The sequence below is a fragment of the Doryrhamphus excisus genome, chromosome 11 (assembly GCF_030265055.1).
Source record: "Doryrhamphus excisus isolate RoL2022-K1 chromosome 11, RoL_Dexc_1.0, whole genome shotgun sequence".
Lineage (NCBI taxonomy): Eukaryota > Metazoa > Chordata > Actinopteri > Syngnathiformes > Syngnathidae > Doryrhamphus > Doryrhamphus excisus.
Genome location: NC_080476.1, coordinates 8,434,097 through 8,458,582, shown reverse-complemented (window position 1 = coordinate 8,458,582; position 24,486 = coordinate 8,434,097). Strand labels below are relative to the sequence as shown.

General features: G+C 39.3%; 1 protein-coding gene across 2 annotated transcripts in view; it reads right to left on the bottom strand.

Moving 5' to 3' along the window:
- nrxn2a (neurexin 2a) overlaps positions 1 to 24,486 on the bottom strand; it is a 166,647-nt gene that overhangs the window by 95,131 nt on the left and 47,030 nt on the right. The window contains exons 1-5 of one of the 2 annotated variants that reach the window (XM_058087434.1): positions 22,117 to 23,625; positions 21,523 to 21,552; positions 21,254 to 21,265; positions 13,957 to 14,258; positions 6,259 to 6,420 (exon numbers count right to left, since the gene is read on the bottom strand). In XM_058087434.1, the coding sequence (XP_057943417.1) occupies positions 6,259 to 6,420; positions 13,957 to 14,258; positions 21,254 to 21,265; positions 21,523 to 21,552; positions 22,117 to 22,135 (525 nt within the window). In that variant the 5' untranslated portion in view covers positions 22,136 to 23,625. Of the gene's footprint in view, positions 1 to 6,258; positions 6,421 to 13,956; positions 14,259 to 21,253; positions 21,266 to 21,522; positions 21,553 to 22,116; positions 23,626 to 24,486 lie in introns of those variants that run through there. The other variant, XM_058087433.1, reaches the window with a different exon arrangement.

Genomic DNA, 24,486 nt, shown 5'->3' with positions numbered 1-24,486 from the left:
TCAATTGGGCTTTTTTTTATGACGAAGGGGATCAAAGCGGAGAAAGGTGCACAGATGTCAACAAAATGCACCCTGTGGCCTGCAAAAGGCTGTTACGTAAGGCCAAGGACAAGTCAATGCCAAAGTCAGCTTTGGTGTTTTGTCACTGCACCACATGTAAGAGACATCTTTCACAGCTGTCAAAGCATCAGTCAATACATGACTGAATACCCCACTGAACGGAGCCTAAAATGTCTGTAATATCCCCTTCTTAAAATAATACTCATTTTTTTGTCACCAAAAAGTGTTTTTTTCATAACTCAATATAGCACAGGTTGTAACTCGTAGTTCATTCACTCATTCATTTTCTACTACTTATCCTCACGAGGGTCACAGGGGTGCTGGAGCCTATCCCAGCTGGGGTACACCCTGGACTGGTTGCCAGCCAATCACAGGGCACATATAGACAAACAACCATTCACACTCACATTCATACCTATGGACAATTTGGAGTTGCTAATTAACCTAGCATGTTTTTGGAATGTGGGAGGAATCGAACATGGGTCTCCTCTAACCACTAGAAAACCGTGCAGACTGTGTATCTCGTAGTATCATTTCAATTCAAAAGTAACAGCATGACTTGTGAGAGTTTTGGACATCATCCCCAATCTTTATGTGACATGTCTTTCTCTTATGCTTTCTAAAGATACCAAAACAGATAAAAGAGTCATATCTGTGGTGTCAAGGAGTCAATGCGGCAGTAACATAGTTTCATCAGCATAACAATGTTAATAATAATAATAATAAAAATAGCAATGTCGTTGTAGCTTGGTTGTAGCACATTATATGTAAATGGCGCATTGTTGTCGCTTGTGTTTTTCCCATTATGTGCATTCTCAGCACCGTCTTTTTCATCTGTTTATCAAACAAGGGACGACTGTATTAACTAAAATAAAAAAGTTATTGCAGGGAGTGGTGCTCGTCAACAAAGGGGGTTAATATGGGGTTAATCATGGAACAAATATCATTATCACAATATCATTATCATAGATACATTCCATAAAATTCTAAATCTAATTCAGATAAGGTACAAAGATTACAGTACAGTACAAGATGACTCGTACTGAGCAGTAGGTGGGTTAGTGTGAGCAAATCAAGCGCTGCTTTTCTGTGACGTGTTGGAACTTTTCCCTGAGCTCACTTGTAAACAAACATGTCGATCGTGTGGGACTTCTCACTGTTTCAGAGGAAGATGTTCCACCAAATGCTCTGCAAACATTCTGCGATGAGGGGGGGGGACAAAATCATTGAGCTTCAACACATCAAACCTGAAACACCAGCATTGCTACGACGCTGGGGCACAGGGATGGCTTTTATTTGAAAATTGTAAAAAAAAAATAAAAAAAATGCAAGAGACAAGCTGAGGGCTAAAGCGATCTGTGCTTTCATCATGGAAATGATGGCTTCGTTAAAGATACCGCCTTTTGTCAGCTTAACCCCCTTTTATGAGCTGGCACTGTTTTTTTGTTTTGTTTTTTTAAATGTCAGTGATGTCATGATATTTGTCAAATCCAAACTGCGGTTCCATCTAAATTTAAACAACAATAAATAAAAAGTTATCATTTACGGTAATCAGTATTTTGAGAAGCGGGATGTTATCAGTATCAATTATCGGTAAACCAAGCTTAAGACATTTTGATCATATGCATTAATAAAAAAACCCCAACCATTTCCAAGACACCCCAAAACCCTTTTTATGAATTATGTTTTGTACAAAATCCCAATATATTCTCACGAGAACGGTCTCCACAGTCACACATTGTGCTGCATCATTATCTAAATAAGCTATCTGTGAATGCCCTGTATCACTGACTGAGTCGAAGCGTGTGGCAGAGAAAATGATGCATTCGAGCAACTAGTGGGTGTAAAGTGGATACGATGCCATTAACGATGTCATTACATGAGAAAAGAGTAAAAATTGTCAGAACAGCAGTTGTGTAAGTAGACAATTAAATCAATTATGTCAATTATCTGTAGTGTTTTTTTTTACAGTGCAAAGTAGAATATTATTATGGATAGGACCATAAGGAAAATCTGTCTTCAAATTGGCTCCAGTCGTTGAAGCAAGAAATGATTGGAGGCTGATGATGTAGCGTTGGTTGTTGACCTCTCCGACTGTGACCTCCTAGATAAATGTATCTCTTCCAGCTTGGTGCTGCGGTTGATACATTTTTCCTCAAAGTGGCTTTTATTTTCCCTTTCAGCCGGTGAACCCGATGGCCTCTGCTTGGCATCTATTATCATCTCCAAAGAGTTCCTATCTTTTCAATGAAATAAAATACATGACATTTATACGGCTAAATAGTTGTCATTTGTGCCTTTAAAATACATATTTCATCCGGCGCTTACTTTGAGTTCCCACCGGGATTAAGAATAATGTAAATGTGACAATTCTCTGCTTTCAGCATGGAGCTGTATCAGTCTAGTTACAAAGCTCCAGGCGGGACTGACCCGTCGCTGAACCTCGCCTCAGCATTTCCTGGCAAACTGATCCCATTTGATCAGCTTTGCCTCGTCCACCACTCGGCCTCATTAGCAGGGTTTTTTTTTTTTTTTTTCCTTCTTCTTCTCCTGTTTGTCATCCCGTCTTCATGACTCTGGTGAACATCGCATCCTGCCAGCGTGCCTTCAATATGTTCTACTTAGGCACATCAGCAGCGCGGGCCGCAAACACCACCACCAGCCATGCCGCCCACAGAGCGGAGGTTGCAGTAATGCCGGGACAATAACCTGCCCATAAATAACATCTCATCTTCATTTCAGCGCCTTCACGCTGCAGAGGAAATATCCGCACCATATCATCCATTGCGCTTAAAAATATGTTCTACTCTAAATATCAACATAGAAATTGTATCAAATCAGCGGTACAAGAAAATTCTAAAAATGCATTGCTATTTAGGAGAGATGAGCAATTTTTAACTGATACAACCACATTAATATGATACGATGCAAATCTTGCCAATAGCTTTGGATTGACGCATATTAATGTAGCATTATGTTTATTATTGCGGTTGTACTTGGGGATTTTTCTCATAATTTGTGACTCACTTGGATTGGGGCAGTATGATATTATTAAATTGCAGCTTTTTTTTTTAATATATTGTGTAGGTATAGCAAATATCTTACTGCACTCCCTAAAAAATGCAGTGACAGTGAGTCAGCAATATGTAGGGTGTTTGTTTGGGGAAATAGATGCATTTAGATTTACCACATTTACATTTACATACCAACACCGAGGAATATGAAAACCAAGGTTTGACTTACACAGTTTTACAAGAAATCCAATTGCAGCAAAGAGCTATTTAAATGGTTTTGTTATATATTATATTATATATTATTATATTATATTATATATTATAACTTCATTTTATTTACGGTATGGCTTAAATCAGTTCGAGTGCAACTGTGTCGAAAATGATGGCGAAAATAAAACAGAAAAATGGACAAGAACGCTAGCGTAGATTCTCGCCTATTCACAGGGTGACATATTTGCAGTTTGTATATTGTAAATAACTACAAGTTAAATCAAAAGTTTTATTATGGTAACTGAAACAGAGAGTGAAAAAAAGTCAATTCACTCAACATTTTCCGGCAGGAAGATGCTTTGACAAGACATGATGTTGTTTAACTAGTTGGATTATATTCATTTTGTGTTTGAATGTTCAATTTCTTATGTTCAGATGACCTTTTTAAAAATATTGAGTGGAGATTTTCCCTTCTGAAGAGGACTGCAGATGACAGTCGAAACATGTCAAGGTAAAATAACCACTCAACATATCTTAATAAAGGCTGAGTGAAATTGATTCCATCATAATAACAGTAAGAGGCATAAAACATACAGTATAGTTTTTTTTTTAGATTAAGAAGCTTCACTTAGGGATTTTTATGATGTGCGTTTTGTGGCACCCTCACAAATAGCAGGGATGTACAGTATTCCTCATATAGTGGCTGGGGCAGTTAGGTAATCAACTGCAGAGAGTACCGGGTGCTCATTTGAGGGAGGCATCCAGGGTTGTTTGTAAAAATGCATATGTAAGGACACACCTACCTGGAGAAAACGGACAAAGATGGCAAGCTCCAATAGTAAGTCAAGACAAGATTAAGCTCTCCAAAGCTAAAAAGCTTCCGATACAAAATTACACTTGCAGCACGGCTGATTTGTATTTTGCTTGCAGCATGATTTATTTATTGTTTCATTTCCCTGGAAGTACTGAGCTTCCTTGCAACCAAAGACAATGAAATTGACTGCAATGCTATTTCAGCTTGCTATGTACTGCAGATAAAGCACAAGGCCAAACCGGCCATTATTATTCTGTTTGCTAATAAGAAAGGTAAAACAGACCTGTTACGAGGGAAAAAAACATATAATACAAGTATATTAGGGATGCTTCGATAAGGTTTTATGCTGCCGATTCTGATCATCCAGGACTGAAATCAGCTGATATCGATCACATTGATTAATTACACATTTTTCAATGTATTTATAATGATTGCTGTTGGCCAGCGGTGCCACATAAATGGGAAAAGTCAGGACAATTCCAATGGGACCCTGGATTCCTGGCTATGTGATATGAAAAAGTAACCATAAAATCACCTTAATTTAGACAAAAAGACACTTTGCATGCGAGAGGACATCAGTGGAGCTCTAGTAAAACTTTTAGGTAATTGAGAGAGCACTCTGCAAACCTGGTGTCTTCCACCTCTGCAAAAGGCTGGTCAACTTGTCTGATCAATTTCATTATTTTTCGGGTCATTTGATTAGCCTTTTGACTGTCACACACATATGGGCGAATGTTGTCCAAATGCTGCCGTTTGACTGATGATCACAACATGAGCCTTAAAAACTCACCATACACCAAACACATAATGACACACCCAGTCACCCTGGACTGGTGGCCAGCCAATCAAAGGGCACATATAGACAAACAACCATTCACACTCACATTCATACCTATGGACAATTTGGAGTTGCCAATTAACCTAGCATGTTTTTGGAATGTGGGAGGAAACCGGAGTATCCGGAGAAAACCCACGCATGCACGGGGGAGATGCCCAAACGGAGAATCGAAACCAGGTCTTCCGGATCTCCTGACTGTGTGGCTTACGCGCTTTTTTCAGAAAAACAAGTTGCAGCTGAGTGTGAAACTCATTATACACGTTTCCTGTGGTGCCACAGAACCGGGGAAGTTTAATACGACTAACCTCATTGAGCAACTTCAAACATTGGAACTTTACTTGTGATGTTATGTATGGTATGTGTGATTGTAATCGGAAGTTATTGGGAATGTTTGGCCATAAAAAATAAACAGGATGATGAGTAGGTCTGTTATAAACTATGTTGTTTTTCTGTTGAGAGTGACTAAAAAAAAATAACCCAAAAAGGAACAAAATCTCATGCAGCTATGAAGCTTTGCACTAGTTTTGGCAGAGTTTAAAAAAAAAGCCTCCCGTCTGCCTTTAACAATACAATATGAAATTCTTTATAATCTGCCAAGCTCTCAGTCACATATCATGCTGCTGCTTGTGTTCATCCTCTCCACCTTATTTGCAGTATGAATTCTGTGCAGGCTGTAATTCGGATTAGCTGTTTGTTCTACCCTGAGTGTTTCAATGGAAAGCAAGAGCAGAGACAAATAAAAAACTTTATTGCCATGTATGCAAAAAAATACACTTGCATACACTTGCACATACGACTTATTTGAGTTGAGAGTTGGCTTCAACGACACTGACGTTTTTATGACACTTTGCTCCCCATTAAAATAATGTACGACACAGATGAAATTAGGCATTACCACATGCGTCATTTTCCACCTGACATAATTCTAATATGCAAGTACATGATGTTAAAGCGCTATGTGGAGATCATCAAAGTGACACGTGCAGGCTGAGGCTTTATGTAAAGATTAAAAAAGAGGAAGGAGGAAATAAAAGTGATCTCTGAGAGAAGTTCCAGTAATAAGAAGATGGCTACATTACTTATGTATACTGGTGCTACTTTCTCTCCAAGGGGTTCCCACAGGATTCTACACACACACACATTGCAGCATCTCTGCTAAATGCTTCTCCTTGAAACACCCTCCAACAGGACAGTCAATATTAATGTGAAGGCTTACTTTCTATAAGAAGATCATGCCATGACAACATAGAAAGGGGGCGGAGTTATCTCAAAAGAGCAGGATAGAATTTCAAGCGGTCTTGCAGAGGTCAAACAGGACTTACATCTTTGAGGCATCCCATGAAGTTGTTGCTGACCGGCGAGCCCGGCAGGTCTGCTGTGTTCAAGCTCCCTCCGATGTAAAAGAGGTCGTCCGAGCCCAACATGGTGTAGTCCTCTTGGGTGTAACCTGTGGTGGTCAGTATCCCGTCCACCAAGATGGTGACCTGAAAGTTAGGCATTTTTAGACTGAAGAACACCAACAATGATTCCATGTTTTAGTTCTGTTGAAATGTCAGGGAAATCCACAGTTCAAGAACTTGTTTATTGTCAGTCTTACTTACAGGTTACAGCTTCCGTAGTGTTTTCTTCCAGCAAGGAGGGCGGGGATGGTAAGCGGCTAATGCTAACTAGCTAGCTAACTTTAAACCACAAGCAATTTAATTAGAAATTGATCTGGACAACATTTACATTACTTTAGATTTGGTGCATGTTTAATAAATAAACAAATGAATTAGTAACTGGGATGTCTCGATTCGATCTTCAAGATCGGGATCAACGTCCGATCCGCTGTATTTTATATTTATATTTCAATATCGGCTTCTGCCACGCAATCGAGCCGATCTGGTTGCTCTATCATTTTCGTAGCTAAGGGCTAAACACCGTCATGCTAGGTGCTAATGCGCCTTAAAGCTGGTCCGGGGTACAGTTGGCCCAAGCCATAAGCGAACTGTTTGAAATAAATTAAACCATACCAGAAGAAACTCGAATTCTTTACGTCGTTTTTGTTCAATAAATACTACACAATTATTGAAATAGTACATTACAATTTTTTTTATATGCGTCCATCCATTTTCTATGCTGACATAGATATATTGACATAAAAACAAGATATGGGTTTGTATGAGTATGCTTTTTTTCTGCCGATAACGACAAATAATAACATTCTCCACACAGCAACAATCTGGAAAGTGTGGCCACCGTCTGGGATTATTTCCAAGTTTGGTCTTCGGGTTGTAAATATATGTAACCAAGGTTCTTAATAAGATGTTCGCTGACATTGTGCAAGCTCAACACGACAAAAGGACGGCAGCCGTGGAGCACGGCAGGCACTTTCTATTTGCATGCAGTTTCATCTCCCCATCACAATACACAGCGGTCAAGAGCACAAAAACCAAACAGCACACTTCCATCCTTCACCATACAAACACTACGTGTTACATCCTGCCAACAAGGAATCTGACAAAATAAGGGTCTTGGAATGAAAGCGCTGAGAAAATAAAGAGGAAATAAAGTGTCTTCCTTTAATTGGTTATGATGTTTTAATGGCTTTTGTTGAGACGAAATGTTGAAAAAAAAACATACATATGATGTGACCTTACATTAGTTTGAGGGAAAAGCCGCCACCAATATTGGTATTGGTTGATATCGGTATGGGTAATAGAGTGCTGGACAATGTTGGTATATCATATATCAGTAAAAAGCCATTAAGCATCTGTAATTAGAATGTGATGTTCTTGTAATATCATATGATCACTTATAGATTTTTGTTATGACTCAGCCATAGTTCTAGTTGTTAGCGAGGTGTTACCTATGCAAGTTTCCAAATATGGTTTATTTTCTCAGATCATATGTTAGATCGGGGAAGCTATTACAGCTTCAAAAATCTCTGCTGATTCCTCTCTCAGATGGCAGTGAAGTCAAAACGCCATAAACGACTCTTCCAATCATAGTTTGGCACCAAAAGCAATGTGAATGCTGCTCATGTTAGCAAACTCAATTAATTCGGGGCTCAAGAATAATGAAATGGTGGGCTCAATTACTGCTTTTGCCCACTGGCCCACTGCCGTATCAGTCACATCACAACAGACAGCAGGGATAAATTGTAAAAACAGGAAAGAAGTGTATTATTGTTGCCATGACAATCATCCCTGTCTTAACATGTATTTCTTCACTGATGGAATAGCTCCCGCTATCACATTTAGTTAAAATACTTACAATTTCCAGGCAATCTGAGTTGATAGATACTGTATTAAAGTTCAACTTAAATGATGCTGGAAGTGCAATCATTTCGAATATTCGCAACATGATGTTTGTAAAGTATCTCAGACTTTATATGACTTGAAAAGAAGCAGTTTCTGCATCTCATTGGTGTACCAAATTAAAGCCGCCTGCCAGTGTTGAGGTCTAATGATCTACAGCGACTGATTTACAATTCTTCACGGTTAATTATCATTTTGATTAGGTGACTCCACCGTGATAAAGGGCCTCTTTAAAAACAGGGACTTGTACGGTAGCGTTTTTTTGAGCAAAGGAGAAGTTGATTTCACAGGATAGCAACGTTGCAGCGTTTTCGGTGGGGTCTTAGTAAACATATAAAGCAGTAATAAATCACACCTTTACACAGGATTTCATGCCATAAATCCCCTCAATGTTGAAAGCTAGGAGGATAAAAGCTAAAGCAGTGATGTGACACGTTCAGGTGTCGGTTCTTGCTGGCCATTCTCTTGTAGTGACAGCTATTGATTTTTTTGTCCGTCTTGTGGTAAAACCTTGAGTATCTTTAGCTTTGACTCTGGAAAATGGGCTAGCCTGGCTTTGGCTTGATGGATAGTGCCCATCAAGCAAAAGGGCTTTTATGTCTCTAAATTGATAAATGCGACTTTCTCGTCTATACTGGGAACATTTCAAACAGATATATGCACAACAAATATACTTCACCTTGCAATTTGGGCTGCTTGTCAGAAAAAATATATATACCGTATTTTCCTGACTATAAGTTCCCTTTTTTCATGGTTTGGCTGGTCCTGCGATTTATACTCCGGAGTGACCTAATATGTTTTTTTTTTCCCACACTGACAGCCGTTAGAGGGCGCTCTAGGCTTGTGAAAATCAATCAATGGAGAAACATGGATCACAAATGCCCCCCAATACAAAACAATATTTTGCAGATTACTAGTTATGTGATGTTGTTTAGAAGTTGGTTTCAGTTTGAGGTCACAAACAGATGGCCGGATATTTTCCTTCAGGATTTTTTGGTAGACAGCATACTTCATGGTTCTATTTATCACAGCAAGTCTTCCAGGTCCTGAAGCAGCAAACCAGCTCCAGACCATCACACTACCACCACCATATTTTACTCTTGGTATGATGTTCTTTTTCTGAAATGTGGTATTAAATGTGGCATTATTATGTCTCACAGAGTGTTTTCCCATAGGAGTTGGGGATCATCTTGATCATTATCAAGATGTTTTCTGGCAAAATTGAGAGAACTCTACCATGCAGGCTGTTTTTGCCCAGTGTCTTTCTTACGGTGGAGTCAAATACTAACCTTTAAGTGAAGCCTGTCGTGCTATGGATGTTGTTGTGGGGTCTTTTTTGACCTCTTGGGTGAGTCTTCCCCTCTTTTTCCTCTCTTAATAATAACTGTTTTCAATATATTATAATATTTAAATTTGTTTGATGATCTGAAATATTTAAGTGTGACCGAAAACATGCCAAAAAATAATAAATCAGGAAAGCAGGCTAAGAGTACTGCATGTGTGTTGCGCATGCACATCAATATGCAGCGGCGTCATTAATGAGGGTCAGAAAAGGAATAAAATGATTTTGTCTGCCTCAGTAAAAGAGGAGACGGGAGAGGGGAGAGGGCGGGAGGTGGTAATTGGAGGAATTCTTGCCTGAAATGCACTAGCGGATCTAATAAAATGTTTCCACCGGCATTCTCTTGGGAGTTAAAGTTCTCCATATCTACATGTCAGGGAGGTAACTTATCTGAGGCGAAGGCAATTTACACAGGGATCAAATGCATGGCTGAAAGCATAAGTGACGTGGCAAGCATTGAATCTCCTTTGCTGTGGAAGTCTAGGGAAGTGAGCCGGGCATGGAGGAGAATGTACGTTTACATTGTGATTAATGTGGCAGGCTCTATAATATACTGCTGATGGAGAATTAGATACACAGGAAGGCCTTCTTTTGAAATGCACTACAAGATTAGTCAAATTATACTGAAAGTGAACATTGACTGTATTTTTTTCTCAACATATTTCTTACTCCCTGAATGTCTCCCTTGGAATTAATAAAGTGTTATCAGAGATGCACAATTCCATAAAGTTTCAATGTGGCGGAAATGATCACAGGGGTGAGACTTTTGGGCTGCAGATGTTTTATAAGCTGAGGTAAGAATATAACTTGGCAGCTCAGCCCAAAGGAAGTTCTGCATGAATTGACACAATTTATGTGCCTGAACGTGTCGCACACGCTCCCCGCTATATGTGCCCAGAGCGTTGGCATAAAAAAAGGCAAAAGTAATTCAGGAAAACTTGCCGGAACAGCATGTTGACGGTACAAATATAGTCTCTCAGAAAATACATTGCATGTACAAAATTAGTGGGACATGCGATCATTGCAGGAAGTGAAATCATTGACAGCTATAAATATTTGGCATAATTATGATGATAAAAAGAATAATGATACCATGAAAACAATATAACTGATATTAATATTTGTCGATTCAAGTGCAATCTAACTAAATTTGCGCATTTCTTGATCAAGTGAGGCTCCTGCAAGCACCTACCGTCACACCGTTGTATCTAACCACCCGCCAGTTTGTGTTTGTCAGTTTCTGTTTGTCAGTATGTCACCAATAATAAAAAAAAATCATCCATTATACAGCATGTCTTTCTACAACCCGTGTTAAGTCTTTAATGTATGCGTGATGACATCATTCTTGCTAATGTCATACAAGAGGCCCCTGCAGAACCACTGCATTTTGATGGGGTCACCTGTGCATGAGCTGGAAGGTGCTTGTCACTGCCAATCTTCCATACAGGGAAAGGGAAAACAGCAGCACCACCAGCAAGTCTAATACATCCAGGACGGTTTTATGCTCTGTTGATTAAACGACTGAATTCAACTGCCAAAATGGAGGTTTTTATACCAAAGCTCACCAGGAGGTGGTCAGCCTATTACAACAAAGTATCAAAACATTTCTTCGAGAAAGAAAGGCTTATTCGACTTCATATACAGATAAAACATAAGAACTGGAAAATGTTTTCCAGTTAATAAAAAAAAAAATCAATACATTTCCTGTTGGTGTTCTTACTTTGTGTTTCAGCTTCCTGTCTTGGCTCCATAGCTGCACTTTCTGTTTGAGGGTACTCGGAGCGCACCTGGTGCTAATAAAAATCTGAGGACCATTTCGCTCAGCTGGCTCTTTAAGTTGTCGGATCGTTGAGTTGCATAGAGGTGGTTTGAAGATCAAGTTTATTCCTTCTTTTGCTTGTTTGCTTTTCATTAGACATTTGTATTTTTCCATGCACTCTGCTTCCTGTCAGTTCTTTGCATTTTCATTTGCATTCCGGTGAGCCTTAGTTTGAGCACTTATGTATTTTTTTTTTTTTTGCTACTGTTTTCATTAGACATGCCGCTCCTAGCGAGCCTCCCCCTTTTTCCCCTTATTTAAGACCTTTCTGACTGCGCCTGCCACCATGTCTTTGCTTTCTGGGATAATACTACAACAAATACGAGGAAATACATGACAGGTTTCTCCCTGTTTTTGCCGAGTTGCTCGACTTAAGTTCTTGTTTTTTTGTTATTTATTTGTACTCATCTTGCCTGGCACTATCGCCATTAGTTTGCATTTTCTGTGTAGTTTGTACTTAGTTTTCTCTCCTTTGTTAGTCCAGTGCCTAAAGTCTCTGCATTTGGGATCTGTCTTGCACAAAAATCAACAAGTGAATCAGAAAAATTGTTGTTCTATGTTAGTGAGTTGTATCTGAATTTTGAACATTGGATTTTAGCACATCCAGGTCATAATTAGGGTTGTCCGATATTATTGGTCACCTATAATTATCAGCCCAATATCAGCATAAAAATGTTATATCGGTATCAGGATCTTTTAATTAAAGTCGATGCTGTACAGACGTGGCTAAATAGACATTTTGATGCAATTGAGGCATAACGCAGATAATACTGAGCCCCTCAAAAGTTCTGTGAGTAAGAGCCAACTCTTTAGAGTAACAACAAACCTCACATTGAACTTACTAGCAGTATAGAAATTGCAGGGGGGTTAATATTCCAAAGTAATATGTCAATAACAACATACAACTAACAAATAATGCAGAATAACCAACAACTACCTTATTAGTCATTTACAACAACAATATAGCAGAGCACGCTGGGAAACAAGGAAGTGCTGTTGTAAAAAGCATATAGGCAGTATGATCACATGATCTGTCAATTTAGTGAAGGTTTAGTGTGCTGTTAAGTGGCTTGAATAGAAAGACCACAGTCAAAAGAATAGAAATGGAGTCACATTTAATATAAAAGACACATCCGGGCAATCGGTTGGGGGGATTCAGCGTCATGCCTTATTCTCTGGACAGCGCAAATGAATATGAAACCTTAGGGCTGAGTTGTACTTGGCATGCACTGCCTGTATTCATTATACAAGCTCTGCTGTTGCTTGCATGACCTCTGCAACGTTGCATCATCTGCAGATAAAATGTATTTCAAATGTGTTGCCCATGTGACAGTTATGGTCTAAAGGTATCCACGGTGATGTGATTTGTCGATATAATACAGATTAGGGATGGGGGGGACAACATACAGTAATCTTGGTTGCGTATAAAACAAGATGCTGATTATTTCCACCAAAGCAATCTGTTTCATAAGAACAAGGGAAATGACCTAATATGAGCCAGTAATCTCTAGCGGAGCATAGTAACACAAAGAGCGGGTCTCCTGCAGAGCAGACATATTTAACATTCATTAGAAGCAACACTTGTTTGCAAGAATTTTCACTCACGGAAGACTGTATTACCTAAAAAATATTTCCTCAAGGGATTTAGAATTACCTGAACTTCTAAAGAATGGGACTCATGTGTTACAGACAAAAAAGAAGTGAGCCCGATTGACCTACGAGGAGGAATGAGCGGCATATGATCATCTCTTTCACTGGCCTGGGAGCATAAAAGATTGTGCTTCATGAATTCTGCCTAGCAACAAGCTGCCACTTCAGTGTGGGAGAAGGGAGACTTTCTACAATATAAAAAATGCCACTACATTAACTGTATACAAGGCTCTTTTAACCTTACTTTGTTATGAATGCTATAAATATAATCCAATTACTTCAAGTTATTCCACTATTATGCAAAACGATAACTACATCCTCTATTACATGTCCAGGTAAGGACCTTGTGCATGAGCAATCGTGCAAATAAAACTTTCCTTCAAAAAAACATTTGTACTAAATGTCACCTTTGCGGGATATGGTGGTAATATTTTAAAGTGCTATCATCATTATCCTGTTTATCTTTTGCTCATCGTCATTTGTACCCCTTCTGAAACGTAAAAACAGAAAGTAAACTATATACAGGTGGACCATGGGTTAAAAACTAGCAAACCAAACTAGCAGTTATGGGTCGTGTTAAAGAGCTTGCTTGTTTGGTTTTAGCAATAATGAGATTGCCGCCAACGTGGGGGTAAACGTTTCAATGCTTTATCGTTAATGAATGTCGTGACAATTGAGTGTTGAGAGGAGTGTGGCTGTACGTGAGCCGTACACTGTTTATTCTTTTGCTGTAACTTGTTCTTGAGTGAGTCACGTTTTTAAGGACTATAATTAAGCTTGTGGGAGCACGAAAAACCCAGAAAAGCCAAAACCCGAGGAAAACACTGATTCTTGATTCTTAGAGCATATTTTCAATTACCTTTTTTTCGGTCAAACAGTAGTTTTCCAAATAGTTTAAAAGTATCCTCACCTGTCTGAGGTTGCGGGTCACTCGAACGTCATGCCAGACCTCATCGTTGAACTTTCCGCTGGCTGGTTCCACCAGGGCCTCGAAGGCACCAGAGCCCAGGTTGATTACCAGCCACAGAGCGCCATCCCTCAGGGACAGGTTGACATAATCACCCGACTTCCCTGTATGAAGCAACAGGCCGTTCCTCTGCAGGGTGCGGAAGGACAATGTGATCTCATCCAAGCTGCTCTGAATGGGCGTCTGGGACAGGTTGTAGCTGAAGTACTCGTTTCCTTTAAAGGTGGCCAATGACTCCCCTTGCCCTATGAACGGAGAATAGTTGAATTTGTTAGCCAATAGTTTAATCATCTTCAGGTCTACACAGTAAGTACTCCAGACTATTGAAATACCACAATGATAAACCTACAAACAATACAGAACCAAGTGTCAACTCGAGTTCTCAGACCTCCATTGCAATGCTACAAATAAAAAAAAAAAAGAAATCCAGAGTAGTGTTTAAAAATTCATATATCTCTGTGAGAAATGTGTTGTAGTGGTGAGATCTAAGAGACAAGACAAGGCAGGCAGGAGGCACAGAGACAGTTTTTTCCCCTTTACCATACAATTTGTTGACAGCAACAAAGGAGCTAATTGTGCCTAAGCCTTTTATTCATGAATGGCATTTTTAAAATGTCAGTACGAACGTGTCAGTTTGACTAAACTTCCACTACAGGGAAAAAAAAGTCTAAAGAACTGATAGAAGAGGTTATTCACTTTGACGTTTTGTATCACAAAATAGCCAATTGTGTGCTATTATATATATATATATATATATGTATATATATATATATATATATATATATATATATATATATATATATATATATATATACGTACATACATATATCAATGTCCATCCATTGTTGCAGTTTCTGGCAATTATGATTGAGACCTACGAAATCTAGGTTTTATGAAGACTTCTGTATAGTTTTGTCATCTGTGTATTGGTATGTGTGTACAGACTAAGAGACAGAAACAACTTTTCCCCCAAAAATAAAGACACCATGGAATGTAATTGTAAATTCCATTTTCGGTGCCCTCTACTTTGGAAGACATGCTAACATACTGTACACGCAATACTGATACAAACAAAAAAAACAACGTTTTATAATCATTACACAAATGACCAATGACTAATAGGCTTATTCACTGCAAATATACAAATATGGGATATAGCTAAAAAGCTATGTAGAGCATCTCTAATCTTATTAATAGGTCTTCAACTTCATGTATAAATAAAGATGATTATCATCATATTGTGTATGGGTGGTTGGAAAAACAGGAAACCACGTCTCTGTGTTCCTTCTTATTCAGGATTTGCTCCATTGTTTGCAGCTACAATATTGACTGGCCGGCGGGGAAGGGCAGTAGCGGCTGTGTTTGCCCTGACACCACTCAGTCTTGGACACTAACTCAGAGGCAGAGGCTGCTCAAGGCTGCAGTCAAACGGCCGATGCTGATGGGGCAATTCAGCACCTTGTAACTGCTGTCACTGTGGGCAAATTCATCACCGTTTACCTTGGCGGCAGCTATTAGACCATTGTGGAGGACTGCTGCGGAAAATGAAGCTCAGCAGAATATACCGGCATGGCTAGGAATTTCTACACGACAGCGACCTTTCTGCTCATATTCCCCTCCCTATGTCAGACCTACTGAGAGACAGTACATGAGCCAATTTGCTGTCTCATGACTCTCCAATTGGGTGAGAGGATCCCCTCTGATCAGAAGATCCATGCATAATTTCATATGAAGATTAATTACTGCAAGAACTACCAATTTGGAATCTGGTTCAGGTTGCATGAGTAAGGACAACCTATCATTACGAGGTGAGGTTACCAGTAACAATACTGTGGTATTATCCCTCCCTTCCAATTAAAAAGCTAATAAGTCTTACAAGAATCTGAAGGTTTTTTCGGACATTTACCCATCATCCTCAAGAATACACGGCGTTGTCTTTTCTGTGAGTTCTAGCTAGCCTACACTAACACAGACGAACTCCTTTTTCTGGCGTAGTGACACAGTGCTTAGACGTGTGATATGAGCACGATGTGCTCCGTATATCACAATCAATATCGTGGTGACTTACTCGATGGACCGTCTGGTCCAGCTTGCCTGGGGCGTCTTTTCCAGTTGATTTTGAGTAGGTGGAAACATTTTTCTACAACTGCAGGGTTTTCTATCGCTAACATTTATTCGTTTGTGATGCGGTCTCTTGGAGAAGTGTCCTACTCGTCAAATATACAAAGCGTTTCACAGTGGTGACAATGTGCTCCACTTTACATCACCAAGTCAATCCAGACCTGACTCTACTCTGATGTATCTTCTTGCCCGTTCGGCTTCTAAACCCGTAGCTCATCGTCCACATTGTCCAAAAGTAGTCCGCCATGATTTGATCTGCTGTTATTGACTGAAAGTAGCGTTAGTTGCTATGTCAAATCAATGCATCTCGGAAAGAAGCTACAGTAATGCTCATCGGGACCATAATACTGTAAGCTACATGTTATCATCAATGTGCCTGTTACTACATGGGTACTGCATGTATTCTGCATAAATTATAGTTGAGGATTTTGGATGCTTTTCAGATGGCTTTATATGAAAAACTACCAGCAGAAGGCGACTATTGTTGGCAAATAATGCAATACGAACCACCTCTGCAGTTGTAGGAAAAGGGTCCTCTTGTTTATATTTATATTGCATTACTCGAATGCACAGAAAATGGAAAGAGTGTTCTTGTCTCACATAGGGATTGTGGATGATGGGAAAAATTAAAAAATAATTTGTAGTTTTCTTTTAACCACGCTAAAAATCATACAATGCCAATGTACGAAGCTCTAACAGCTTCCTATTGTAGATTGATTAAAACTTCCGAGGGTCCACAAGGTTTACATCCAAGGGGATTACGGTGATGCTCCTTGTGGCTATGGATTTCTCAGAGGAGCCTGGAGCTTCCAAGGTTCCTCTTAGACATGTATTTTCACTTGGCTAATTATTGTCCCCATGCTCATAAGCTATGCATTTGCCGCTGACTGTCACAGCATGAAGCACATTAAATACAGAAAGAGAAAAACGGGGTTGTACCACCATGTGGCCATCACCTGCTCATTCATCTTACGAGCCCACCTGTTACACTGATGTCGTGCAGTCACATTAAAATGATAACATGCGGATTGGTTATTATTACGAGGCTTCTCACATTTACCAATTTAAAGCCTGGGGGCACAGGTGGTGGTTTAGTCTTTAGGGGGGGGCGGGGGTTCATTTGTGAGCACCCCAGCAAAAGTCAAGTGGCATTGGCATATGGGTAGCTGTTGACCACTGAGTCCATTGGGGGATACATAAGCAACACATACACACACGCACACACACACAGGCGTGTCACTTTCAAACATTATCTGAGCATAAAAACAACCATTTAAATTAATTTCTAGACTGTGTGGCTAGTCCCACAGGGGGGGTATCAACAGTATGTTGTATATTTGATTTGAAGTAATTTGTTATCAAATCCAAAACAAAACAGCTCAACAAAAAACACAAGCCTTGGGGCTAACAGTTTGACAAGTGCCACTGTTAATAACAAATATGCGGTCAAACTTTTCCATCTCACGTACAGTATTTCTCTTGCAATTAGATGTACACTGCTTTGCTACAAATTGAAAGTGTGCTAGTATTGCCTGGGGGGTAATTATCTCCAAAATGTCTTCTTATTGATGCATGAAATGGAGCAATTACATTCAGGCCTCATTTCAGGACAAATCGCAGTATGGTTGACCTTTAGGACCCACTTATGGTGTGACTCAGTAAATATTTGATACTGCAGCGCTATTATAATGCACGAGTCATTGTTTGTCTATACACTGTAGAGGCAGTGATAGCATTTACTGTAGCACGATATCATCATCATGAGATCTGTCTGAGCAAAAGGGAATAAGCAGCGAATCTATGATGGCAAAGTCATCCACAGCCCGAAGGCAACACTTTATAGTGGGTGAAAACCATCTATAGAGTGCGAGCTCCCCCCCATCTAGTGTAACCGACTTTGACACTTTGTTTATGCAGTCAGTTTTACCCTAAATGCACACAAAATCACCCAGCTGGGTAATTCCACACTGTTTGTGTTGCATCTAAATAAAAATATTTCACAGACGAGATATGAAGTTACTTCACATGCACTCAACAAAAGATGAGCGTACCATCTCTGGTTCTATCATATCACAGCTTTTCCCGTTTTCTGTGGTGCTATCACAAAAAATGTGTGCTTTTGTGTGAGTTATATTTAATCTACTGTGGAACCTTGGTTAGTGTTATTATTTGTTCCAGATGGTCCGACTCAAACCAAAATGGATATTTAACCAGGGCAAAATTACCTGTAAGAAATAATGTAAATTCAATTCAATTCATTTAAGCTTCCTTTTACCTTCATTGAAGATTCTTGACATGACTGAAAACTGGCCAGTCACGTCTTTAATGCAGGTAAAAGTAGCTTTAAATGTTCATTGATCCTTTTCATTTGTAATTTATATGCATTTAGTATTGTTTTATGCATGTAAACTATAATTGTAAACTATAAAAACTTGCTTTGTGTTGACATTTAAGAGAGTCACCTGCTGTTGATGTCATAGGCGGGCGAATTAACTTTCGTTACCGGTTTACGTTTTTTTTAGGTTCGCTAATAAGGATGCCAAAAAGGAAGGATGTTTGGTGAACGCAGTTGGACTAATGCAGCGATTAATTAATTAATATTAATTAACTAATTAACCGAAAAACACACTAACCAGGGCAGTCTATTGTACCACCTCAGTGTTATTCAACTCAAGAGGTTCACCAATTATGTGAATATATCGTTACACAGTGGAACCTTGGTTAGCGTATTTTTCGCAAAAAAATTGGCAAAATTTTTCCTCGGTTTGCGTACGTTTTCCGTACGTTTACAATATGGTGTGTGTCTTGTGTTATTAATGCACCGCGAGAGTCCAACCGTTTTATTAACTCATTCACTACCAAAGACATACTTATACGTCTTATATGTTTTTCAACCCAAACGTTTTTTGCACTAGAGGCAAAAAGAGGTGATGGCACAATTGCACCATAAAAGAGAGTACATATGGTGCTATTTTAAGCCAGAAAAAACTGCCACAGAAGTGCATTTTATAAGAGCTCGGCATCTTTCCCATAGAAATAAACAGTGTACTGCAACCAGGAAGTGAAAAGGCATGCAAATGTAAATTTGAATGCATTCTCACGTGTGCACACGTACAGTTCATTTGCAAATGTGAACATTGTAAGTAGTTTATGGTGTTATGTTTGTGAATTTTGTACATTTTTATGGAAAACAATTTTTTTTGTGTTTTGAGTTGTGTTTTTTTTTGTTCTACTGCTAATTACTGAAGAACGTAAAAGGTAGAAACTTTTTTCTGATGAAAGATGAGAGTCTAATTTTTTTTTGGTATGTACCATGTCTATATAATCCTACAGCCTGGGTGGATGGTCAATTTGGAGGTAACCATGCTGGTTGTGGAGGAGTTGGACTGGTGTGGTTACAAATTATCTGAAACACCTTCAAAGATGGTTTATTATAGAGAAAAGAACATTCAAGTCACTCTGTTGGTATGCATATTGCAACACTTGCAGCATCTGTGGTATAGTGACCAACCTAAGGTACACCTGTGTAATAATCATACAGTCAAGTCAGCAACTTGATATGCCCCACATGTGTGGTGGATTGTTTATCTCAGCAAAGTAGAAGTGCTTACTCACACTGATTTAGACAGATAAATAGGCCTTTTGTGTACATACTAACATTTTAGGTCTTTGAAAAAGTGTTGCATTCATGTTTTTGTTGAGTGTAAATATAAAATGATATTGCTTTGAATCGATGGCGTCTAGACTGGCCATATTCAATATACAAAGATCTGGATGAATGAGAATTTTCACAGGCAAACAGTACACTGCACTAACCGTGGAAAGTTGAATGAGGTGGTACAATTTGGAATATTTTAACACGTATAATGAAGAGAAAACCAAATTTGATGTATAAGGAAACCTGTGATATCATATTTCATGTGCGCCACAAAATGCGCAACATCAGGTTTTTATTTGAAGCAACTCGCCTCTGATGAATAAGCTATACATTTTTTTGTTAATGTTAATTTTGACAGTGGTTAAGTACCTTTTACACTGATATGACAATTAAGTGTTTTAGGATGCATATTCACGATTCAAAGTTACACTATGGACCCAAATATATGACGAATGAAAAAAGATTATTTAAAAAAAAAAAAAGGTGATCAAAGACAGTTCAATCCTTTCCTATATTGTAAAAATCATTTCGGTGAATGAACTGTTTGGGGTATCATATTTTTTAGTGCCAAACACTTTTTCTTCTGTGTCACAATGTCAATAAGGTACTATTGGCAGTGGTTAACATATTTTTACAATTGCATGTAAAAATTGTATCAAAAACATTAATGTTCTATGGGAGAAAAAAAAATCAATTATATTGGCTGGCGTCCCGGAAGAACATTAAATATTCCACTATTCCTAAATACCTGTATACTTAAAACTGTAGGTGTGCTGAAAACAAAATAAGCAATATGCAATCTACGAACCTGTGGAAGGGAGAAAACAAAGAGAGAGCAGAGAAGCTGCAACTAAAGTCTGTGACTTCCAATAAAAAGGTTTTGTCTCATTAGAATATCGCAAAGATCAGTTTTATCTCTCTTCGAAATGACATTTTGCAAATGAGAAAATGGAGGACACGAGCTGTGTATTTTACTGCCGGAGTAGGTCATCAAAGGCAGGTCTGTGTTTAGAGGGAAATGATTGCCATGGAGACGGGGGTGGTGAATTTTTATCTGAATCTCCAAAGGAAGAAAAAAAATAGCGTAAATATATAGGTCAGAGTTGCTGAATGCAGTCCATAGAATTGGTCCAACATTGCAGCAAGTGAAGGTTTTGCCTTAATGTATGGAGCAACTTTGATGCAATGTGCAGGGAAATATTATTACTTGAAGTATGTGGCATACAGAATTTACAGTGTATCATTTGCAACCTATCACCGATACCAAAACTAACATCGTTTTAACTGACTGCTACATTTGAATGGCAAATCATGCTTATAACAGTAAATTATTGTCAGAATATATTCATGTATTCATCCCATTATCTTGGCAGGAAGAAAGTCAGTGAGCTGCTGATAACCCAAGACACATTTTTGGCTTGAGAGCAAACCAAAAAGATGCTATGAGCATTGGTGTATTACCTGGACGTAAAACTGCAGAGGTCATAGGTGATGTTCCAGTGGCTCAGTCAGTGGTCAGGACAAAGGTTTGATGGACAGGAATTGAGTGAGCGATGACCATGGTAACATGACAGCGAGCAAAAATGAATATGTAAGTATATATATGGAAAATCAAAGAGGAGGAGAGGAGATATTAGTGCAGCACAGTTAACTGGAATGATATCTACAGAAGGGTGGGGATGTTGTGATCAAGTGGCTGGGAGGGAAAAGCAAACCAATAGACCCCATACCTTGGCGATTTAACATCAGGTGCGCCAGACCTTGAGGGAAAGAACAGAAAAAAGGATACGGAAAAACAGGAAGTTCATAAAGAGGATCGGGAAAAACAAAAGCATTGTCACAATGTTGGACTGCAGTTTGTGACAGACATCCTGGGGTAGGCACGGATGTCGAAGTTCAAAACGTGGAAAGGAGGGGGAGTCAAAGTAAAAGAGAGACAGACATCTCAAAAGGGAGGGAGGGAAAGGAAAGAAAAAAAAACATCTTGATTGGCGCAACCCTCGTCATAGTTGCTCACAAAGATGCTTTTTTTCCCCAAATGGAACACATATCTTAATGCAGACAGTGTTTGAAATGTCCCAATCAACACTTTCTACTTGTGCACTTTTATTTCCATCTAAATGCTCAGTCAAGCCGCATACCCTACCTAACAGGATGCTGGAAAAGGGCAACGCTGACATTCATCCTCATCCATTAAATTCTAAGTGACGATAACAGAATCTTACCAAGCATATTATGCCAACCTGAATAGTGGATTTACAGGTTTTAGCACTAAGGAGTAAACAGCTCTGCTGCTGCAGCACTCATACAATGACATCACTCACCAATCATCATGTAACACATCAGCCAGCGAAGAAGAAAAAAAAGGAAAGAAAGAAAGAAAGGAGAAAGGAGCAGCGGGCGCCAAGTTGTTCACTCCTACATCTATTTCCTCTGCGCGCGGGCACACACACACACACGCACGCAGGCACATACACACATCAATATGCAGCCTGGCAGGGAGTATATGTGGCATACTTCAACCGCCTTTTGCGCCAGAAAGGAGATGGGCATGACAAAACATAACACTTCTGCTGAGCACATGAGCCCCACTGTGCCAGCCAGCACAAACAACTCTGTTCATTGCATCAGCATTCTACATAACGCTCCCACAGGACCACGCGCCCCCTTTGTCACCGTTAAGACTCATCCAAAATTACAATTCAATTCAGTGCCATACTATGTGCTTTGTTTTTGGGGTGCTATTGTTAACTGTTACGGTAACAACATAGATTGATGGTACCAAAATGCTATCGTGATATAACAATATTGCAGTTCTTGGAGTTCACTTCAGTTTACAAGCAATGAAGATGAGGATCAGTTAATTTGGTAGGTCTATATACAATTTGCAACAAGTGTTTAATACTTTAAGGAAGGAGACACGTGCCGCTGGCATACTTGCAACAGAAAAATGAGCTATGGGAGATGGGGTTTGCATTTTTTACATTTTTTTCTGATACTGATGTTTGTGCTACATAGAAATGTGCGGCTTCCAAATTGTATTATTGCCACATTGCTAGCATTATTCCATGAAATCCTATTGGTAATTTTTTTTAAAGATTTACTTGTCATACTTGTTGATAGGAGTTGACAGGTTGTTTTAGTGGATCCTTATCCTCACGAGGGTCGCGGGCATGCTGGAGCCTATCCAGCTGTATTCAGGCGAGAGGCGGGGGACACCCTGGACTGGTCGTTTGGATGGCCAGAATTTTTTTAATGACTTTTGTTGAAACATACCATTTCAAATAAATATGGTATTTTTCTGTAACTTAGTATTGCATATTGGAGTATTTCTACCTAGTATCCTACCTAGAGACATGAGGCAGATCAGGGTTTAAATGTATGAACTGTACTTTGACAAACTGAATTGAATTGTAGCGCTAAGAAGAAACATGCCTTCAGGTTAAGTCACTAGGGAATATTATAAAGATGCAGGTCAGAGTATGTCTACGTGTGCAAAACACATTCACCCAAGGGAACAGGTACTGTATGTTCATGCACCACACACACACACACACACACACAAGATGCCGTTTGAATGGCACACAGCTATATACACTCCCACAGAGGCTGTTGCTCCGAGACAACATACCAATACATCGTACTCGACATAAAAACACGACCACCTCCTCTTTCTGCTCCCCTCACCCCTCAGGCCACCTCATTTTCACCAGCAGTGTTGAGATTCAACCGGACAGCAGTTCGAGGACCATCACCACCTTAAGGTGTCTGTCATCCTCCAGCTACGTAGGGGAGGGTGTGTATCGCTCATCACGACTGTGGCGAGGCAGAGACAAAAGACACACCCAGCAGCACCAAACTGCAAAACACCACTCAGTCAGGAGTGGAAACGTCTGGGTGGCAACCTAACCATCCATTTTTAGGTCTGTTCTCAAAAGGAATTAGCAGGATTTGGACAAAAACTACTGACAAACAGTACACCCTGTCAGCAACCATTGAATTATATCTTCTCAGGGGACAATACATAGTCATCTTTAGATCATTATGTTAGAAAACTGCCATGAAAGGATCATATTCTCCCTCAGAATGTCACAGTGCAGGTTGGAATTCAACGGACCGCAGCTCCCCAGCTTCTGGCAGAACTCATGCAGACCCTGACACTACCACCACCATGTTTGACTGTAGGCAAGACACAATTATCTTGGTACTCACACTATTTAGACAACAATGGTAATACTAATGGCAAAGTATACCATTTCATAGTCAAATAACTACACTCTTTTAACCCAATGATTAGGACACACTCACATAAATGACTTAAATAACTTGAATTTTGACCTAAGCTGTTTGGTTGGTAAATATAAGACTCGTTTGAGATCGACAATACGTAACCGCACATACTGTAGCTTCACTGAGTAAGGACAACACTGCCCCCTGCTCTCCTTGGCCAATAATTTCATTTTGCAATTAATATGTTAAGGCTAAATTTAGTTATAAGTTCCAACTTACACTAAAAATGATAGCGGTGGTAAGTTATGATAATAAATTGCTGATGATAATGGGAAAAAAAAGAGCTAAATAAAATCAACGACTGTTCTACTGGTTTTCTGGGGAGTTACTTAAAATATGTATGCCAATATGCCAATTAAATGCTACCCAGTGAATCTTTATATGTTATGTGTGCAGTTGATATA